This window comes from Odontesthes bonariensis, chromosome 10, assembly GCF_027942865.1.
Source record: "Odontesthes bonariensis isolate fOdoBon6 chromosome 10, fOdoBon6.hap1, whole genome shotgun sequence".
NCBI lineage: Eukaryota > Metazoa > Chordata > Actinopteri > Atheriniformes > Atherinopsidae > Odontesthes > Odontesthes bonariensis.
Genome location: NC_134515.1, coordinates 7879696 through 7901204, shown reverse-complemented (window position 1 = coordinate 7901204; position 21509 = coordinate 7879696). Strand labels below are relative to the sequence as shown.

Sequence of the window (21509 nt, the reverse complement as noted above, 5' to 3'; positions counted from 1 at the left end):
TATTTGCTTAAAACTGAACTGAGGACTTTGACGGTTTGATAGTTTTTTCACAGATTTAATGCTCAGGACTTTTAGGGCAGGTCGAAAATCCCAGTTCCATGACACAGATAGATTGAGTATTTGATGCAAGAAAGCAGACACCAACTTGAACACCCGGAGATTATAAATAAGCCTGCTAAAATGCACAAGCATCCAATTATTAACGAGGAAGCCAACTGTTTTTCCTCCATCAGGGGAATGCATCTTCCCTGGATGACAGAACCGAACAACTTTGGCCGTCTACTCAAGTTGGAGACGAATAAAAAGAAAAACTACTGGATTTACAGAGCCAGTAGTACACAGTGGAAGTCCGAGAGCTCCACACAAACTCGGCCAACGATCGGACTCGACTCCGCCGAATCCTCGCCAGGACTTACCCGCCGTGAGGATGCAAAGTTGCACAATTTAACAATGTTGTACGAGTCCAAAGCTGGAAGGAGACAGAAACACTTTATATGAACAGATGTGGCTCACATGAGCTGAGCCGAGATCTGTCCGGGTGCTTAAATTACTCTGTGACTGTTCGGTTTGGTGGTCAATCACACAAAAGCCTGAGATGTGACAAACTCAGAATTAATTTCTTATTTATCAACACTTCACCAGGACTCATTCTCACTGGTTTCATCCTTTATGCCTTTTAAATATAAATCACTTTGTAGGGCTTTCTTCTTCTTTTTAAAACTTTTATCTACTTGGCTACATTGTAAGTGAGGCCTCCACACTAATCAACTTTATGTTAATTATGGCAGCTTGAACTGTTTTTGGAAGATTTACTGTTTTCTCAAAAGCACACATAAGTCTCACCGTTTACTGGACATCCACCGATTCAGCCCTGAGCTCCTGCACTGCAACAGTTGATGTTAGAGGAGTTCGGGATGAAATAGGCTGTGTTCGAAACCGCATACTACTCATACTACTCATACTAACTTTTTGAGTTAGTATGCAAGTTTGAGTAAGCGAGAAGTTCCCGGATGCATACTAGATTCTCTGAAATGTTGGGTATGCATCATGAGGTTACTACTCATACTCAAACTACCCAAGATGCAACGTAACATCGCCGATTGTCATTTCCTGTCAAAACGGCAGTTTCAAGCTAGCTACAACGAGAGTAGGTTCACTTCCTGTTTTCAAAACAAAAGCACCAATTGTATCGTAATGGCTTTCCCTATGATAAAAGGCAACAGGTATTTTATTTTGTGAAAATAACCGGAAGTGCGTTGCTCACTGCGGCTAGCTTTAGTAGCGCCGAATTCGTGGGAACAAAATTGTAAATGGGCGGTATTTTGTCAGATTTTAAATACGTTGGGGATCTAAACGACTACTTTCTCACCTGAAAATGTTTCAAATGTTGCTAAAGTTTACAGAGTTTAGAGCTTAAGTGAAATCAGCTTCAGGCCGGCTGATTTTGGCTCGGACAGGAGAGAAATGCATTGTGGGTAAACGCTCTACATACTGTCTGATTGATGAGTATGCAAATATGTAGTATGTAGTATGCAGTATGTAGTATGCGGTTCCGAATACAGCGACTGTTCATCCGTGTCAAACCCCAGGGGATGCATTAACCACAATGCATCTCGACCACAGGCAGAATGAACATTCAGGTATGTCCAGGACTACAAACGGACCCCCCCCCCCCCTCTTTAAAAACACATTAGACCCCTGAACAGACGGGTAAAAATTGGTGGCTTTTCCTTTCAGACAGAAGACAGTACAGGCCATTAATAAATGTTTTCCCATAATGAGCCCCGATCTTTTCCCTCCACAAATTCCCGACACATCTGCTGAACAAGGCCCCGCAGTGCAGATGACTGTAGGTGGATTTAACCCTTCACGGGCCTGCTCTCCTAACAAGGCCAGCTCTGATCGGGGCTGTGCTGGGCTGCACCCAGCTACGACCACAGCTATGTGGCTGTTTGTTCAGCCAACCTGCCCGGGCCTAAATGCAGACAGTGATAGATGAGGGATAGCAAAGTTTCACTGGAATGAAGGCTGTGAATGTCAGATGGCAACTAAGATGAGTCCTCGGTACGCTTTTTGAGCATTTCAGATGATTTTCTAATCGGTATCAGTTTATGTGAAAAAGCCAAAGACAGCAAGAAACTTTCCATGCAGTTTAATATTCACTCTTCCTCTGATATAAATTATTTTCACTCAATCAAGAGCCCACAAACTCACTTTTGATAACAATAAATATTTTCTGTGCTGACAGACATAAATAAAAGGCCCTCCATAGGTGCTCTGAAACAATCTGCTGCGTTCACGTCCACAGTCAGCACAATCACCTGCGAGAGGAGAACCCGCTCCTCTGAAGTCTGACTTTCATTTATGGCTCATTATTTCTCAGAAGAAAATAATAATAATAATAATGATAACAACAAAAAGAAAAACGCTATGGTAGGATTTTTCACTGTAGTGGGCACAGCAGTCGTGCTGGTGAGGCACATTTCACCAGCCTGACAGCAACCAACGTCAAAGCAAGGTTGACTCAATTTGACAAAGCAATATTTTAGAAACTGAAATAAATATAGAAAAGGGTCCTTTGCTCCTTTGATGCTTCACCTGCATCTGCGCTTTGTTCTACTAAAGCCAAAGGAAACAAACCCATTCGACTGATGCTTAGAAAATTAGAGCACATGCTCTCAGTCTTCTTCGCAGGTTTGATTTCTGAATCAGAAAATCAAGTCACTCTCCACAAACGTGAGTTTTTTTTTAAGGAATCATAGTGAAGTCTGCACTTGTGAGCGATGGCAGCAGCGAGGGATACTCCATGGAAACCAAAAAGTCCTCATCACTGCTGAACAGTCTGAAAGGAAAGCTGAGGTCAATCCTCTGGTCTCTGCTGGTCATCGGGTCCTGAGATACTCCGGTGTGGAGTAGTTAAAGAGCAAGAAGTCCATGTGATACAGGTTGAACAGTTTCTTCTGATAAAAGGGACTGATGTGCTTGAAGAAGCGGGCTGCCATCTTGCCGTCGGTCCTTGTGCTCTTGCCAGACGTGGGAAACTGAACCGTGCCATCCACTCCGGCTAATGTGAGCACAGCCTGCGCATCCGGCTCCAGAGTCTCGTACTTCCCCACTACGTCGTAGTGGATGAGACACGGGTGGCACAGGGAGTGCACCCGCTCCCAGTGCTCATTGAAAGGTTCTTCCCGTTGCGTCCGCGGGTCGACGAGATACTGGACGAACTCATTGAAGGACACGTCGTTGCCTTTCTCCAGGGCTTCGGGCTCGGGCTCGGGCCGGTGCCGGCGGATGATCTTGGTACCGTAGCGCTTGTGGAAGGCGGTGTTGTAGCTGCGGGTGAACTTGTTCCGGTAGGCCGACACGAGCCGCTCAAAGGGCTCCCGCACGAAGATGAACTTGAGGTAGCTGCGAAGGCGTTGGTTTATCTCCGCGACAGAGAACTCAGAGAGAGTGCGGAGGTTACCTGCGACGTGGGCCTCGTTGGCAGGGATGGCAAGAGGGTCGGTGTGGCGGCCGTCACTGGTGAGCACCATGAGGACGCGCTTCCAGTTGGTGCAGGCGACCTGGACAAACACACACCATGCAAAAGAGAAGAGACACACTCTTAAATCAATTCAATTCAATTCATTTATATAGCGCCAAATACAACAAATGTCATCTCAAGGCAATAAAGTCGAATTCAAGCCAATTGGAATTCAATTCATTGTAATCATAATTATTTATAAAATAATCCAATTCATTCATATAGAGCCAATTCAATAACACTTTCCTATAAATCAAACGACTCCATCATGCTCAACGGGTCCCCGAGGCAGCACTCGGCAGAATCTGTTAAGATTTTATTCAAATCTAATCAAATTTCTGTCACTTTCTGGCACCGATTTGTAAAAGCAACAGCAGTTGCGGAGGTCCTGTGTGCCAAACGGTCGTAGGTAGATGCAAAGAAAACTGTCATCACATTGATTTAATACTCAATATAAACGGTTTTCAGGCAAGTTTCATCGTTACAGATGCGTTTTATATGATTTTAGGGCAGATTAATGTTTATATGAGCTCTGACATCTGGGGAGGGCGATATTCCTCTAAACCAGGGATGTCCAAAGTCGGTCCTCGAGGGCCACTGTCCTGCAGGTTTTAGATGTTGCCCTGCTTCAACACACCTGATTCAGATCAAGACATCATTAACAGGCTTGTGTTACTTAACAATCTGTCGAAGAGATCCATTTAATCTGAATCAGGTGTGTTGAAGCAGGGAAACCTTTAAAACTCTAAACTGTAACTCACAATGTATCACTGAATACAATCTCAAGCAAAAATATGGAATCACAGTAATTAATAAACTTTTTATCGTTTCGTACTTTCCCCCCCAGGTTAAGCAGATACCTGCACTGGTCTAAACATGTAAATATGTGCAGTTAAAAGAGAGCTAAACGAGTTTTTTGCACATGGCTGTTTTACAGGAAACGTGGCCCCACAACAAGAGAGCTGTCAGTGGAAACAATGGAGTCCTTCAATGGGGTAATTAAACTCAGGGCGGTGAAAAGATGTTTAGCTGCGCCTAAAATCTGGAGTAAATACAAACAATATGGGAGCGTTGTAAAAGGGAAACAAGTTGACTAAGAGCGCAAGGACAGAAAACTCAAAGCGATACGCCTTAAAATAAAAAAAATGCAGATTAAAAGAAATAAAAAAAACATCAACATTTGTGAAGGAACTGTAAGAAACCAGCTGAATGAAATGGATTACACCTAAAACAGAAGAAAACAAGGTTACAGTGAGCTGAAGAGGAGCTGTTATGGACTGTGGATGATTGGATGAATCTGCATTGGACATGGAGATGATGCCGCTCCCAGTGTGGTGATTCCATCATTGTTGTCAGGGGTTGTAAGTAGGGCTGAACGATATATCGTTATTGTATCAATATCTAGATATGAACATTCAAGATATTAATATCGTAAATTCAACTATATAGATTTTCCCCGCCTGTGCAGCTCAGGCAGTCACAAACATCATTTTAATGCTTGCCCTTATGTAGAGCTGAAGCCAGCCAATGACAAACATCCGAGGGAGAGAGACGGAGACACAAACTACATTCACAGCAGCGAAATTAAAGAGAGAAGCATGAGTGCGGAAGATAAGGCCGGTGCAGAATCTGCGCATTCGATGGATTTAGTCAAAAAAAAAAGTCATTCTCCATTATTTGGAGGTATTTTGGATTCAGATAAGAGGATGTGAACCCGAGCAAAGTTTGATTGCTGATGCGTTCAGTAGCGTTACGCCATATGAGTCGACGTCCACCAGGTACAAAGACATTACAGATGCTGTAAAATACCACAATGCAAAAGACAGCGTCACAAAAGAAGGCTTTCAGAATGGTTCGGACGCTGGACAAACGTTACAAAATACCATCCCGAACATATTTTAATCAAGTGGCCATTCCAAAAATCTATAACGAATGTAAAATGAATGTTGAATCCGAGCTATGTGAAATTGAACGTTTTGCCACAACCACGGACCTGTGGTGGAGCCGGACGACTGAACCTTACATCAGTTTAACGCTCCATTTTACAACAACAAACTTCCAACTAAAGACCCGATGAATGCAGACGTCCTTCTTTTATATTATGTTCTTTATTTTTCAGAAAAATGCTTAGTTTTCACTGAACCCACAGTCATATCGTTCAGCCCTAGTTGTAAGTGCATTGTGTTTGTGTGCTCCGGGTTCCTTTAGCCCCCCAGACAGTCGGCACTCCTGAAACCTCTGAACTCAACCTTCAGCTGAATACTTTCCCGGTAACCAACCTTGGGCACGTAGCAGTAAATCAGGCTGTGTTTATCGTCAACAATGAGGTGTTTCAGGTCCTCAGGCGAAAGCACCCGGCGCTTCCTCGTGTGGCTCAGACACGCTTCCTCCAACAGCTCCCTGCGGCCTTGAAGGTACCTCTGAGCTGCCGACAGCTCCAGCTGCTTATGACGAGGAAGATGCGGGACGAATGAAAGAGGGAACCAAAAAACACAAAAAAACAACAACTTTTAAAACAGAAACCTTTATATGAAAGTGCTGCAGGGAAGTACTTTAGATCTAAGATACTTTAGATTAAACGCTGTAAAACTGGTTGCATCTTTTCTGGGTTTGCACTTCAGAACTATTTTTCAGGCCAGTTGAAACCAGCTCTTGCTGGAATGTAAGTTGCATAACAGTTTTAAGCTTAAGGGGCATCATAATTACTGCATCCAACAAACTTGATAAAACGTGAGGGAATAATATTAAAGATTCAACTTAGAATGGCTCCAACTTTCCTAAAAAGAGATCCTTAAAGAAAGGGCAGCTGCATCTTCTCTGCAACGCGTCTAAAATAAAGTCTGGAAGTTAATCTGTGGAACAACTTAAACTGGGTGCATTTGGTTTATTGTCAGATTAGATAAAATAAAGGTGTAGCTGTTTGTTTTGAAGCTTTTCAGCTGCTGGCTATACTTTGATTATCAGAGCAAAGTTTTTTTGAGTGGCGACTCTTGGCAGGAAATGAAAAACCTGCTGGGTATGCGTGTTGTGCTTTCGCTCTCACCTGGTCCCCATTGTAGAGGGTCTGCAGGGGACTTCTCCTGCTTTTCCCCAGCCTGCTGCCCGACTTCAAAGCGGGTTCTACGATTAGACAAAAAAACAACAACAAAAAAAAACAATTAAAAACCACCTTATTCATCAAAGAGCTTTTGGCTTATGAGCTCATGTTCCAATTAATTGCCCACTTTTTCACAGGATCGGCACGATGCGATTAAACGCCGCAGTAAATCTCGGCACGTCGTTTATATTTGATGTGAACAAGAGCGTGTTGTGTTGACAGGGCAACCGCTGAGTTACGACCAACCACATTACTGTAAATCATAAAGGGGGGAGCACTTTAACTGAGTCGTGTATTTGCTCAGAGGTTTAGGTTACACTGTAAAGATGTCCAGTCATACGCAGCCTCACTCAAAGCCAACTTTCCATTACTCCACTGCACAGATTCAGTCATGAGGAGGAAAATCCTCCCTCCCCTAGATTCTATAGGAACCGTGTCACTTCCAGACCGTCTATAACACTTAAATAAGTTACACTTGTCTTTTAAACTCTCTTTGGTAAACACTCTTTTCTTAACCTTGTGCGGTCTTAACATTCTGTTTACTCCCCTTTGTCCTATGGGTCAAAAATGACCCGCCCTACCAAAGCCCCTAAATAAAGCAACTTAATTGAATTTTAAATCCAAAATCTATTTTGTATGATGAAACCACCTGTTATCAAACCAACTGTCGGTTGGACCAACAGTTTTCTTGTTTTCTCATTTTTCTTTTACATAATAAAGGTTTATTATTGCTATCATATAAATGTGAAGTAATTACTTCTGAATTAATTATATTGAAAGGGGAAAAAAAATTAACTTTTTTCTGCTGTTTTAAATGTTTTTATAATTCACGGGTCAAAAATTACCCATAAGACAATCTTTGTACCCTAGTGGTGTACAGCCCACATGGAAAAATAAACAAAAATAAAGTATGACTTTTTCTAATGATGGGGTCCCTTTAGGAAAAGTTATAAAATTTCAAGTTGGAAAAAGATAGTTTAAGGTATTTTTTCTACAGCTAAACATGGCAGTGGCTCACTTTTGACCCTGCAAGACAACAGGAGGGTTAAGCTGTCCTTTCTCATTAGAATCGTCCATTTCAGGAAGGTATTTTGATCTGTGAACGGGACGGGAAACGGTACAAAACAAAACAGTGCATCTACTTTGAATTTCCCAACATTGTGCAGCCAAAATAATGGATCAGTACAGGCTAAGAAGCTGTGTGCCTCGTCGAGCCTTTTAAAAAATAAAAAATAAATACATTTATCTTTTCCTTATCTTTCCTCCCTTCCTGCTCCCATTCGGGCCTGATGGCAGTCCGGGTCTGCAGCTAATGGCACAAAGAAACAACAGTGATTTGTTTTACACATGTGGCTAAACAATGCAGAAGGTCTAATTTTCATCTGAGACAAAGCCGTGGCGAGACAGCAGGGGAAGAGAAGTGGAAAATGGGTTTATATAAAGAAGCGCGAGAGGAAACGGCTTAAAAGAACACATATGGAATGATGAAACAAAAAAAAAAGAAAAACTCCATACGTTCATGTTGAAAGAATATCAAGCTGGAAAAGGGTAGATGAAGGGATCCAGGTGGAGCCCTGGATGGATGTTTCACTGCTCTGAAACAGCATCCGTATTAAATAAATCTCTCATCTTGGAACTCTTTTGTTATTAAAAAACAAACTACCCTCAAGTGTTCTCGTCCTGGCTTAAGATAAAGCTGTAAATCATAGCCACTTCCTGTCACTTTGAGGAAGCAGAATTAACCAGAAAGGAGAACAACTTTAGAGTTCCTGACTCAGCAAATACGTGCTGCACATGAAATGTGAGAAGATCTGATGCGCTGCAGAGTGTTAAAGTGATACACCCTGTCCAGGTCTTTTTCTCTCCAAATTCCCCCCGTCTGTTGGGATGACGTGGCAAAGACTCCCCGAACATTTCTGGGCTGTTTTGAACTCGTGTAAGGCGATATATTAGATGGACTTTTATGCCATTTTGTTTGACTGAATCAAAGGTAAATAGCATTCCAGAGGACCGACTTCCCGAGGCTGGAAACTTACAGGCCACAGTATCAGACACACAGATGAGGGTTTCACTATATACAATGAATCAAACATCTACGTTCTCTGTTTATATCTATTCCGCAGAATCCTTCAGCAAACTCAAAACTCAAGAAGAAAGTAGGTCAAAGACTCGCGTGGAGGCTCCGCTCATGATAAGGACGACAAAGAGGAAACATTTAACTGACAGAGGTCCAATTAGTCAAATAAAATCATTCAGAGGGTGAGGAAAGGTAAACATTAGAGAAATTAAACCAGTGCTGGTGCGTGACTAGACCTCAAAGGAGCACAAACATGAAGAGGAAAAGTGATTCTGGGCAGAAAACAAAAACCTTGGCGTAGCTCAAACAAACGGGGGGTCTCTGGAAAGGATGTTCAGTTAACAGATTGTTAAAAATAATTTGAAATAAAGTCCATAAGTTTCTCTCAACATTAGGGATTTTCCCACGGATATTTACGCCCCCCTGGTACCGATACGAGTCATTAAAGAGGAAGTAATTGCAGATAAAAAGTCTCAATCCGATACTTCTCTTAAAGTTATTAAAATCAAGGCCATATACATGCTTGGTATCTCATTAGCTCTGTAATACAGAAAGAAAAACAACCTTTGTTCATCTGACTTCTTATTAACTTATTTATTTTTATCATAAACGTGATTTAAAAACTGCCATCCACATATATTCATCCACGTAGTACAGATGATGTTCTTATTTATTCATTTCTTCTTACATTGTACATAAATAACAGATCTATACAGTAACCTGATATTGATCAAGCTGAAAACACCTGATCAGAGCCAGCACTATAGACTGGATCAGGACAACCCTTCCTATGATAAGCATTAGGTCCGGCTGATACTGCAGTGGATGAGCAGGATATCCACTTCTAACGCCTGATGCTTCAGTCTGTACAGCCACAGCTATTTGTATTTTAGATTCCAACGTGTTACTAATGCTCCTCCATTGGCCTGTATGGCTTTGTTTTTGCTGGCATCTTTAGTGATTATAGGACTGTTTAGGTGAGTGTGTCTTGTCCTGCCTCCACCTCTGGCACCCTATATACTTTCATTACCCCCTACCCGAACCAGGGTTTGCATCCCCACCCCGCTGTGACTGGTGAGCAGTTGGTGAGAGGCTGAGGTAGCTTGTGGCTGTGGAAAAAAAGATGGTTGTTGTGGTGTGAGGGGCAGTGATGGCTGGCATTAGGGGGGTGACTCTGGGACGCCAGTGATCACCGTCTAGCCTCCTGGAGGTGTCGTGGGCCCAACTAGATGAAACACTGATGAAAGGAGGCTCCCACCTGATGACCCCAATGACATGTTGGTCAGCACTGCTCACTGATATATAACATAGGGATTATAGGGAATTAATCACCGAGTCTGGTCCATTTTTGTTTTTCTTTATCTTGAATTCAAACACTTGTTGAAACTTTGGAGATAGGGTGACAACCCTGCTACCAGAACAGATGCAGTTTGCTTGGCAGTCCGTGGATGGCATCTGTGACGGTTGCAATCTCCAAACTATTTTTCTTCAAATAATGCTTTAAAGGTGACGGTTCCTTTGAGGTGATCCAGCTCTATTTTCTTACTTCTATGATTTAGAACTAGTAAAACTAAGCAGCTGTGATGCATCTGTTTTTTTTTCTGTCACAAAGTCTATAAGTAGTCGTCACATTTTGTTAATAACTGCATAGATTGAATGGGTCACATCCTATATGTCCCGTGTTCTGACTTCAGAAAAGGGTATTTTGCTCCATCAGAACAAAAAAAAAAAAACAGGGCGTCTTACAGCTGCATTTTAGCTGAGACAGAAAAAAAAATGCCAAACAAAGCTTTGCAGATTTAGATATCTGTTTCAGTTTTAAAAAGATCCTGCAGCAGAATTCTGACCGTGTCACAAATTTTAAGGCCTGTGATTGATTTCAACAGCTAAATGATGAAGCAGGGCAGTTATTTTGGTGCTTTTCCCGATGAATCTGGAAACTCTACCACCGTGATCACAACATTGTTAGACTAATGTTTTGATGTATGATAAAAAATAAAGTGAAAAGCCTGCGTTTAACTGTTTAAACTAGGATGTTAGGACGCCGACATGTTGATGATGCTGTGATAAACACCACAGCAGCAGCAAAATATGTGATTTCCTTTGTGTAACTTTACTCATAATCCAGACAAAAATCTGTTTAATAGTAAACTAATGCACCAAATAACCTAGAAGGGCTGTAGTAGGAGTGCTCGCTTTCAAGATGATCTTTTGTCGTGTTTCTAAGCATCCCTCACATGTAGGCAACTCCATCCTGATAATCACGAGTCGCATCTCGATCTGCTCGACGTGTTCTGTCACACGACCCAGAAAAACCACCACTTCCTCTCAGACCCAGGAAGTGATGCAACACTGACTGTTAAAGAGGGGAGAAAGAGGCCCTGGTTTTTATCAGCGACACACACAAACAGGCCCGCGTTGAACCCGAGTACGGCTGTTTTACAATCTGCGACACATTCAAAGCCGTGCGAATGTTTTATTCAAAGACAAACAAGGTTCCATTAGACGTCGATTCTGATCTGGATCATCATAAACACTTCTACATGACTAATCACCTGGCAGAGGGATGGTCACCAAATCTAAAAAACACACTTAAATGCTTCTGCTGTGTGTGTGTGTGTGTGTGCAGGCTAATCCAATAAACCTCACATGTAAATACAAGTGAAGGCAGGAAGTGATGATAGTAACAGCCGCAGAAACAACTCGCCTGGTGCTCGTTTTAAGCACAGCTCGCTTTAAAAGGTGTCAAAACATCCATATGCCACCAGCAGATGATGGTGATTATCAAACGCAACATGCTCAGTGTGTCTAACCAATTAGTTTCTAGTCCTGAAAATAAACAAGAAAACCATTTGTGTGACCAATTTCTCTCCTAAGTTACAACAACAACCAGCTCGGTTTTCACTTGAAAGAGTTCTGACTTTAAACTTATGATGTCAGAGTTCAGGGTGAAGCGAAACACATCTGCAGCCACTCTGCGAGCTCGCTGGAACATTAAAAGACTTCGGCTTGATTGATTACAAGTTCACTCAGGTTGGACACGGAGGAAGAGAGGCTCCCTGCGATTTGTGAGGCCCTAACCAGTGAGAGTTATTATACACTAAACTGTAAAATATAAGATTTAAGGTGCTAAAGGCTCTTGTGAGCTGTTGCACTCTGTGCAGAGCGGCGCATACCAATGACTCTTTCTCTAAAGAAGGGCCCTGAATGTTAACACCAGGCTGCCAATCTTTTTGTCCGGTGACAGTTCCAATAAAGCCTATTCAGACAACATGACTCTGTCCACCCAGTCAATACGAGAGAAAAGGCACTGCCGACTAATTGTGGAAGTTCAACGTGAATATGGCAACGTTCGAGTGAAACCACATGGGCCAAAACGCTTGCAGCACTGGACTGTTGCATCATGTCACTTCCCTTCTGGTTATACTGCGTTTCAACTACAGCTGAAAGACACAAACACCAGCAATGAATTAACAGTTTTTAAACTTTAAACTGGCTCTGATTTAAAATATTTACAAGATAAACAGACCACAAACACCTTATGGGGTTCCACAGATTTCTTCTTCTTTTCAGAATCTCATAAATTCTCTTGAAAAAAAGAACATATTACAAAACAAATGTGTTTGTCACATTGTAAAGAAGGAGTTTTGTCTTATTTTTCTTTCTTTTCAGTCATTTCTACATGCAGCCCTGGAACATAGAAGGAAATGCATTTGTAAAACACACACCATCTATTTGAGGAGTACGATAACTTGTTCCCATAAGACTGGAATTTCAAAAATAGATAAGAAAGGCTGGTGGTTAGATTCCCATTTATCCTGAAACGCATGTCAAAGTGTAATTGGGCAAGACACTGAACCCACACATGCCTCCAATGTGTCCATGAGTCTGTGGCAGGGAAAAGTGGGGGGTGTCCTTGTGCTCTAAAGTGGTTTAAAACACAACTGTTGTGAGTAAATTGGGAAACGGAGTCTTATTTCTGTTCTCTACAAGTTCTGCTGTGCGACTCGAATCCCGACGCTCGCACAGAGTCCTGTAAACACACCGCCTGAACACATCTGCTGGCAGGATCGCCGAGGAGAGACCCAGTTACAGTGTTGTGTTTACAAGTCGTCATGGAAAATGGTGGCTTTGCAAGCCTTTAAACCGGAGAAAATTGTTAAAATACTGTGTTTATTGTTGAAGATATGCAGGGTTTTATGTTCCATGATGATCACAAAGCGCAGGATTTCTCTAGGGATCAGCCCCGGCCCACCGTGGCTACAACACGGCAGAGAGCACGCAGTCATTTTTTGGCCATTTAAGGTCTAAAACATCACATATTTTCATACAAATATTAAATAATCTCTTATATCACTGAGCGAGGCAGCAGAAACAGCCAGCAGGTGTAACATGTGGCATTCAGCACGCTCTTCAGAGCTGTGGGTTGCGTGATTGACCTTAAGGCAAAACAGTTTATTTCACAACCACAACTTTTGATATTATTTTTCAGATAAGTTGCAACATGCACACAAGCAGTTAAGACATGTCCCGTTTGTAGCTTTAAGGACGTGTTTTGAAAACCTGTCTTCGATCTCTGGCAGCTCACTTGTTCTTATCCTTTTAGATCAAGAATATGTGCCAACAGTTATGACAGACTAAAGTGGATAGAGGACTAAAGATAACAAAATGATGTTATTTGGGTTTCCCTCGGGCAATTCAGCTTGTTAAGACCCATCGTCTCCCATGGAAGGGACAGACTGAGAAGAGTTTTCCCACCCTGTCACGTCTCATCACATGATGTGGAAAAATGCACATCGTGGTGCCAACTGCACTATGAAGAGAGAAGATGTTTCAGAAATGGTTATGTTTGCAGGAGCAAACCTTAAATAAATCCACGTCTTTGGACGATCGACTCTGCTTAAAGATAGAGTATCAGTGCAGAAGAAATAAAGGAGATGTCAGAGCTTTATGTAGTTACTCGCGTTTCCTGCGTCAAACTGATAACACTGAGCTAGAGTTCATCTTAACAGCTCAAGCATGTGGGTTTCCCACCTCCTCCTTAAAATGCTGATCGGTTCACTCCACTGTTTACAACCATTCTGCACTGAGTAGTGGTGCAACGGATCATCATTGATCCGTGATCCGTTCGGATCAATTATTTCGGTTCGGCACACACATGATCCGCGGATTGATTTATGAAAAAAAAAAAAAAATTGTGCGCATGTTCAGTCCTCACACAGTCGTTACCATTCCTGCTAGTTCCAGGGACAGAGCTACTTTCCACGCTCTGGGTAAAAGTCTGCAACCCTCTTCAATAAGCAAACAGTCCTATGGCTCGTTTGTGATTTATTGTCCTCAGCGTACAACACGTAGAACAGTGGGCATGGAAAATAAAATACTTCGGTGACTACAGTAACAATAACTGCTGCCTCTGTCTGTTTCCATATACTCGCACTGCCACACAAACCTGTCGCCTAGGTTACCACACAGACATAACACGTAGCTGACACAGCGATAGCTAACATAAAGAAAACCAGGCCACGCATTTGGAGCGACATCACCCCGGTGTTTCACTGACAGGAGTGAAACCGAAAGCGGGTGAACAACCGCTCATCACCGCGGTGTTTAAGCAGCCCCTTCCTTCACAATCCGACCGGGCTAAAGCGATCACAATCGCTATCGGTGTGTTTTTATGTTGCACTTTAAGTTGTTTTTCTTTGATTATGTTGAAAAGAAGATGTTAATTGTGCACTTTAAGTTGATTTTATATATTTCAATTTAATAATTTAAAAGTGTTAATAAACAAAAAGACAAAACATGTTTATTTGTCTGTCTATTTTTTTTTTTTTTTTGCTGATCCGAAAAATGATCCGATCCGTGACTCTGATCCGAGGAACGATCCAAACCGTGAGTTTTTTGATCCGTTGCACCCTTAGCACTGAGCAAACAGACTCTGCATAGTAACAAATTCATACACTCAAACGAGGCTCCGCTGCATCAATGCAACCACATAAAAGACTAAATCTTAGACGGAAAAGAAACTCGGAGTACAGCTCTATCTCAGTTCAGGTTTTGATGAGTCGAAAAACGAAAGCTGACTGGAAACGGCGTGTGTGAGACAACGGTGCGTTTGTAGTGTTTTCAAAAGAGAGATTTTAATCAGTCATCACAACAAGACGTGATGGAAACTCACGCAGAAAAAGAAACAGAAACTATGATTACTGGGTCGACTTCTCGCACATGTGCTACAAACTGCTATGATATGATTCTGAATGGATGAATGAAGCTGGTGCCCACAGACTACTTTATCCACCAATTCTCTCCAGTCTTCAATCCGATGCCGTTGCTGCTGTTGTAGGTTTATGAAAGCAGTACGAACAGTTCAATGCCCACATCCGCTTAAGGGATCAATCAAGGATGGCTAATGAGCTCAAAATACAACTCCTGAAAACATGTCAAATATGTGCTCTACTTGTTGTAAATCAGTTTTGGCACGTTGACGTTTGAACCTAAAATGCTTCACCACACTGCATTGGTGAGTATGAATGGGTGATTAGACAAAATATTCCTTTAAGGAAATTCAGAGTTTACCCAACTCTGAACCCACTTCATGTGTGAATTCTGACCAACAGCTGCAAAAGAGATGGTAATAACATGGAAATGTGCAACTGACAAGCTAAGACAGGTTTAAGTCCCGCGAAATCTCTGCAAAAAACTTTCACAAACGAGCTTCAGGGGACGGGGACATAATGAGGTCACACGAAGCACATTTACATGAAACTAGAAGAAGAAAGAAAAAAAAAAGCTGAATTATTGTGCTATTCTGGAGAAAAACAAAACAAAAAACATCATTCTGACCAAAATTGGACGAAATCAACTTCTCTAAATTGGAGTAACGGACTCAGATCGTGCAGTTGGAGACTGAATTACTTTGCAGGTATGTGCTCAACTAGATGCAATGGGCCCATGTGCTCCAAAAATGGTCAAAACTTCAATCTTTTCTTCATCTTTTTTTGTGAAAACAGGTGTAAATGTAAATCATCCATCCATCCATCCATTTTCTATACCTGCTTAATCCAACTCTGGGTTGCGTGGGGGCTGGAGTCTATCCCAACTGTCATTGGGTGAGAGGCGGGGGACAACCTGGACAGGTTGCCAGTCCATCACAGCGCCACACAGAGACTAACGAGAACCATCGGCACACTCACTCCTGGGGACAATTTAGAGCCACCCAGAACCTACGAATACACGGGGAGAACATGCTAAATCCAAGCCCCAGCCAGGATTCGAATCAGGAACCCTGTGAGGCGAAGGTGCTAACCACCGTGCAGCCCTAAACCTAAATCAATGCAGCAGAATTACATATAAAGCTGCTCTTAATTTACGTATTTTTGTTACCGTTGCGGCTTTTTCTGGCTAAATGTGTCAGAAACTGTGGCGGACGCAGTCATAAAAGCATTTCCAGACCGTCACTCTGCTCTAATAGAATCCTGATCTTATAAGTGTAGCGTCATCTAACAAAAATCGCCATTTAGGTAACAAAGACCACGTCTGTGCAGTGTTATCAGCTACACTGATACGTACGATGACCTCACACCGTCCAAATTAATTGTTTAATCAAAAATCAGCTGAATATTCAGCCCTGGCAGAGGGAAAGAAATGTGAGTAAGCTGCTCCTTTAAGTGTGAGGTTAAGATGGCTTGAATAAATGCTCTGGTCTGATAAGAATTAACTGTTGCAATCTTTTCATAAAGACAATTACAGGGAATAAAATGAATGCGAACTTAGACTAGAAGAAACCAAACAAATCCTCTTCATAATGTTGTGATATTTTGTGGTACAGTTAACTCAAACTCCAACTCCTGAATAAAGAAGTTGGCCGTGACATGACTTATGTAAAGTTTTTAATCACATGCTGGACAGGAACCATATTTCTTTCCTCTGTGCCAAACCCAGGGTGTTGCTGCAGGAAATCAGACAATGGAAGCACGATAATAATATGCTTCCTGTCTGGTATTAAACAGTAGCTTCAATTAGCAGATGTGGCACGTAGCCCGTGTGTGTGGCATACATCTAAAACTCTTGTGTTAAACAGACGTTTTCTTCTATGTTTTTTTTTGCCTGGTGTTAAAAAGAAAGTATCACAAAAACAAGTCGATCAGAAAACAGACCAGATGAGTGTGAAAGCAGCGCCCAAACGCAGTGTTGCAAAGCTTCGTTATGAAGGGAAAGCTGCCACAGCAGTGAAGTGATGCAACACCAACCACAAAATCAAATGAATTACTGTCAGTGCCGTTTTGCCCACTCATCCCTTTACCAGTCAACGTTACTGGAAGCAATGTATCATCTGCGGCAGACAAATGTGGGCTGTTCACAGCACCGAGCCTCCATCGCCCTTATTTTACCTCACTTGTGACGACAGGACTACGCAGGTTTCCAGTCAAATGTAGAGAAACTTTTGTGCGGGTATCGACTGGTTGAGCAGTCGTTGCTGCTGTTATTTTACGTCGGGCATCGGAAACCCATCAGAGTCGATGCTGCGGGGCTGCGAGTCGCCAAATAAGTGATGGAAATATGAAAAATCTGCTGGTTTACGGAGGTTACTTCTCCACAGTTGTTCTTTCATCCACTGAGTAAAGCAGAGCTGCTCCCACAGCTAACACTTTAGGGTCTGTGCCAACAGGGGAAGCTGCAACTCAGCAGTTACAGCTGGCCATCCACCAGTCGGAGGGTTGGTAAATCGTTCACGTCTCATTGGTGTGCCACCATGTATAAAAAAAAAAGAAAGAAAGAAGGAAAGTTGCTGAGATGAATAGATGCTGTGGCTTATATGTGCTACATAAATGCTACTTCCATAAAGAGTAGTTCCAAGCACCCATGGCCTAATTTTCAAAGTACTTATCATCATATGAGCACTTATTGTTGCTAGGTTACAACAACGGTCTTCAGCCTGGGTCAGGTTTGTCGTAGTGTTTGTATTATACCCCACCCTCCCCAATCCCTCTTGACTTTTTATTGGACAGCGAGAAACAAGGGACTCTCAAAAAGCGAGTTGGTGTCCAAAGAGCAATCAAAAAACTGAGTTTCTTAGGATTTTTTTCTAAAAATGGACTTTAAAGTTGTTTCAATAGAACTGTCTGGAGACAAAGATCATTTACAGGTCCACTGTGGAGGAGGTGGTGACATATAGCGGCACAAATTGCACATTAAAACTAACCGAAGCTCCCACCTACTCCCAAACTAGGGTAGTACCAAAGGCAACACCTGCAAAAGCATTCATATAAACCCAATTCCTTTGGCAGCTATTGTTAATACAAACCGAGTTAATCTTTTAGAGGCTGCAGCCTTGAAAATTATTCTTCACCGTCCAGTTTGACTTCTCTGAAGGTCAAACGCTGACCTCGTATCTGCAGATGAAGAAGAAGCTAAAGCTCTTCTTGAAGGCTACTCAACAGAAAATAATCATAGTATGACATTCGAGTCCATTCTGCAAGAGCCGGTCTTTTCTACCATGCATCAACTCCACTCAAATTAAAAGACGGGAACGGCTGGGATAACGCAGAGCTAAACAAGACTGTGTTATTGGTTTTTAAACACACTTTGACTATAAACACGATAATTACGGAGGCCCTGTGCTTTGTTGACATCCTGTGAATTAGTCTCCTCTGATGTGGCTCCAACCGGCTTTATATGTGGCTTTCTTTGCTAGTGGTGGCGCTCCAAAGTCGACAAGCCTAAACAGGTCAGGCAGTAAGGGCATCCATCTAGTGGGTGCAGGGAGGTCAATGAGAGTGCTTCTTGAAAGATTTGCAACATGTGGTCTGTGCTGGCCTCTGTCAGCTATAAAAGGTGGTTTATGGCATTTCCAAAATTAAGTGTGTTCTAGGGACAGTTTTTGTCCATTACATGGTATTATCTAAAAAGAAAGAAAAAAAGAAAAAGGCCCTCTTTCTAAACAAAAAATATTAGAAGTAGGGATGATTGATCACAGAGCAGTGACTAACCTTCGTATCTTTGCAAGAAAAAAAAATCAACATCGGTCGACTTCCTCGTGCTCAATCTCGCCCTAAAAATGAGGGAAAAACTCCCCTGCTCTCGGTTCCCCTCACCATCTTCTCCATTCTTGACAAATCACATCGACTTCAACTCCTCTGTGTCCGATGATCTTCCACTTTCTCCTTTACAACCATGTGCCTTCTGGCTCAGCAAGTGGGGCGAGCGTAAATCAATCATCTTGCTACCTCTCCTCTTTATTTCTTACTCTTCACTCTTCACCCTGAACCCCCCCACCCCCACCCCCTCCCAAAAAAAGAGGTCAACCTATCTTTTAAATGTGAAAGAAAGAAGAGGTAAGAAGAGGAGAGGGAGGGGGGTACAGCAGAGGAATGTAGGTGGGGGGGTGGTCTCTTGGAGGGGGCTTTAAAAACATTCCACTCTTCACAGTGAGCTTATTCATACATCATTTCATTCACGTTTTATCATGCCATCTGTTTCCCACATGTGCATTAACACACGTAGGTGATCCAATCTTTGTTTTAGTGTAATTATGCCCGCTTAACAAATATACACAAGCCTGACAAGACCAAGCAAACAAATGTGGAAGCATGACATTTTCACGACCAGCATGCTGCCATTTACTTTCATCTTGAACGCTTATCATACCACCCCTGAAGTACTACATATACAAAGATGTTTAACGTTCAGAAACTGAGACTTGTTTTAATTCACTATGGTATTAACAGAGTGCTGTCACAACAACAAAAAAAAAGCATCCAAAGTGCAATGCGGTACCTGTAATTTTAACATCATTCGCGGTGGTCTCGCTACTGTATATCTAAAGCCGTTAACTGCCGTTACTTTGTATAAAAACGTTGTCAAAAGTATGTTAAAAAAACCAACAACAACAAAAAGAACAGTTTGGTGTAGTTAAATTTCATTACGTGTGTGTGTGTAGCGTCTTACCTGGTTTGGTGATGCTCTGAAAGTAAAGAACAAGGACGAACAGCGAGCCGAGGCACGTCGCCAGAAACAGGCGTCCTCCTCTGGGCATCTTCATCATGAAGCCCGGCTCCGGCAGCGGAGCCCCGGACCCCTCGTCGCTGCTTCGCCACGGTTCATACGAGACCACCCGAGGGGGAGGACGCGAGACACTCCATGGAATAACTAACCTATTTGTTCACTGCGGGGTTTGGGGGGTGTGGGGGGGATATTAGAACTGAAAGCCCCGGCAGGAGTGGCGACGGTTGGCTCGTTGAACGACACGGTAATTAGATGTACATGTGTGGGGACGTAAATCTTCAACCGTTCGCTCTGCTCTGCTCTGCTCTGTGCTTTCAAACAATATTATCCTTTTAATAGTTAAAAGGCAACTCAGATAAAACATTAAAATGTATTAACTAGAAAGAAAAAAAACACACTTTTGAATTAACGGTCTTCTCCGTCTTCGCTCTTCAGGTTAAACCCACATCGGCGGTTATGGTGTCTAAAAGTTTTGTCGAAGCTACACAAACTTCTTCCTCCGCCAAACATGGACGGGGCACTGTGCCATGACGTCACACCCACTCTTCTCTCACGCGCGCCCTCTCCCCATCCACTGCGCTGCGTTCACAAACTGCTGACATTATAGAAATTGCACTCGAGAGACGGTGAAGCGGGCTCACTTTATTAGTTGTCGAGTAAGGACGACAGCGTGTTTATACGACCGTATCATCAAGAAATACCGTTAACCTTAAAAACCTTAAGGGCCAATGGTTGGAAGTTCCCGCGCGGCCACTATTTCACAATTAAAGTCTAATGACAACGAAATGACGTGGGGCACATGAACGTAACAGTACAGTCACAGCATGTCCTAACCTGAATGGCAAAACGTTTTATAAGCCAAATGGGGGCAAAAAAAAAAAAAAAGAGGACACAAATATTAATTACTCAGATGTACAAACAATTATCAAAAAGGGTAGACAATAAAAATTCCTTTACAACTTTATGAATACTTATTTGAACAGCATACCTGCTGTGAAACCAAAACCCCTTTATGTTTAAAGGGATAGTTCGCCTCTTTTGACATGAAGCTGTATGACATCCCATATTAGCAACATCATTTATGAACATTGACTTACCCCCCGCTGCGTCCTGTGAGCAGAGTTCCAGCTGAGTTTTGGCATCCACGAAGGTAGGCTGGGGCTTAAAAAATAAAGCATTTTGCTTCTCAAAACAAATATGCGTTCAAAAGAGTAATACATTTGCATCACAAAATCGTTCTCCAGGAAAAAGTCAGACCTCACATCGCTTGGCGCTATTTTTGCCTCCCTTGATATCAATGCGTCAAGCCACCTAGCGATAGCCGCACCTGTTACGGTGTTTGCTGCTCAGAAGCTGGAGAGTGCTCGGTCTGCACTTCGGTCTGCACAGTTTACACAGCACGCAGTGATATGAAGGGAGGCAAAAATAGCGCCAAGCAATGTGAGGTCTGACTTTTTCCATCGAGAATGATTTTGTGATGCAAATGTATTACTCTTTTGAACGCATATTGTTTTGAGAAGCAAGACGCTTTATTTTTCTAGCCCCAGCCAACTAGCCGGATTGCCTTTGTCAACGGCAAAACGAGGCTGGAACTCGGCTCACAGGACGCAGCAGGGGGTAAGAAGATGTTCATAAATAATATTGCTAGTATGAGATGTCATACAGCTTCATGTCAAAAGAGGCGAACTATCCCTTTAACCTCTGGAGCAGGGGAAGGCAGCGCGCTTCTGATGCTTCACCATGTTTGGCTGCTGTACTGACTCACATTATTCTTGCTTTGTGCACCATCAATGAAATATGAGACAAAA

General features: G+C 42.5%; 1 protein-coding gene across 2 annotated transcripts; it reads right to left on the bottom strand.

The window, feature by feature from the left end:
* Positions 1 to 1328: 1328 nt before the first annotated feature.
* LOC142390570 (carbohydrate sulfotransferase 11-like) lies at positions 1329 to 20260 on the bottom strand. Of its 2 annotated transcripts, none has more exons than XM_075476110.1 (4): positions 19645 to 20260; positions 6570 to 6646; positions 5806 to 5970; positions 1329 to 3566 (listed from the first exon to the last, which is right to left on the bottom strand). In XM_075476110.1, the coding sequence occupies exons 1-4, from the start codon at positions 19739 to 19741 to the stop codon at positions 2883 to 2885; spliced, it is 1023 nt and encodes a 340-aa protein (XP_075332225.1). In that variant the 5' UTR covers positions 19742 to 20260; the 3' UTR covers positions 1329 to 2882. The 2 variants fall into 2 exon arrangements, with proteins under 2 accessions (XP_075332225.1, XP_075332226.1); XM_075476111.1 differs by having other exon boundaries at positions 5806 to 5967.
* Positions 20261 to 21509: the final 1249 nt, after the last annotated feature.

What these genes read in the sequence shown, in the direction of transcription:
- LOC142390570 (XM_075476110.1), bottom strand. Translation starts at nt 19,741, where the DNA reads ATGATGAAGATGCCCAGAGGAGGACGCCTGTTTCTGGCGACGTGCCTC. An exon ending in TCAGAGCATCACCAAACCAG is followed by an intron (nt 6,647 to 19,644) that starts GTAAGACGCTAC and finishes GTCTAATCGTAG; the next exon opens with AACCCGCTTTGAAGTCGGGC. An exon ending in CCCTCTACAATGGGGACCAG is followed by an intron (nt 5,971 to 6,569) that starts GTGAGAGCGAAA and finishes CCTCGTCATAAG; the next exon opens with CAGCTGGAGCTGTCGGCAGC.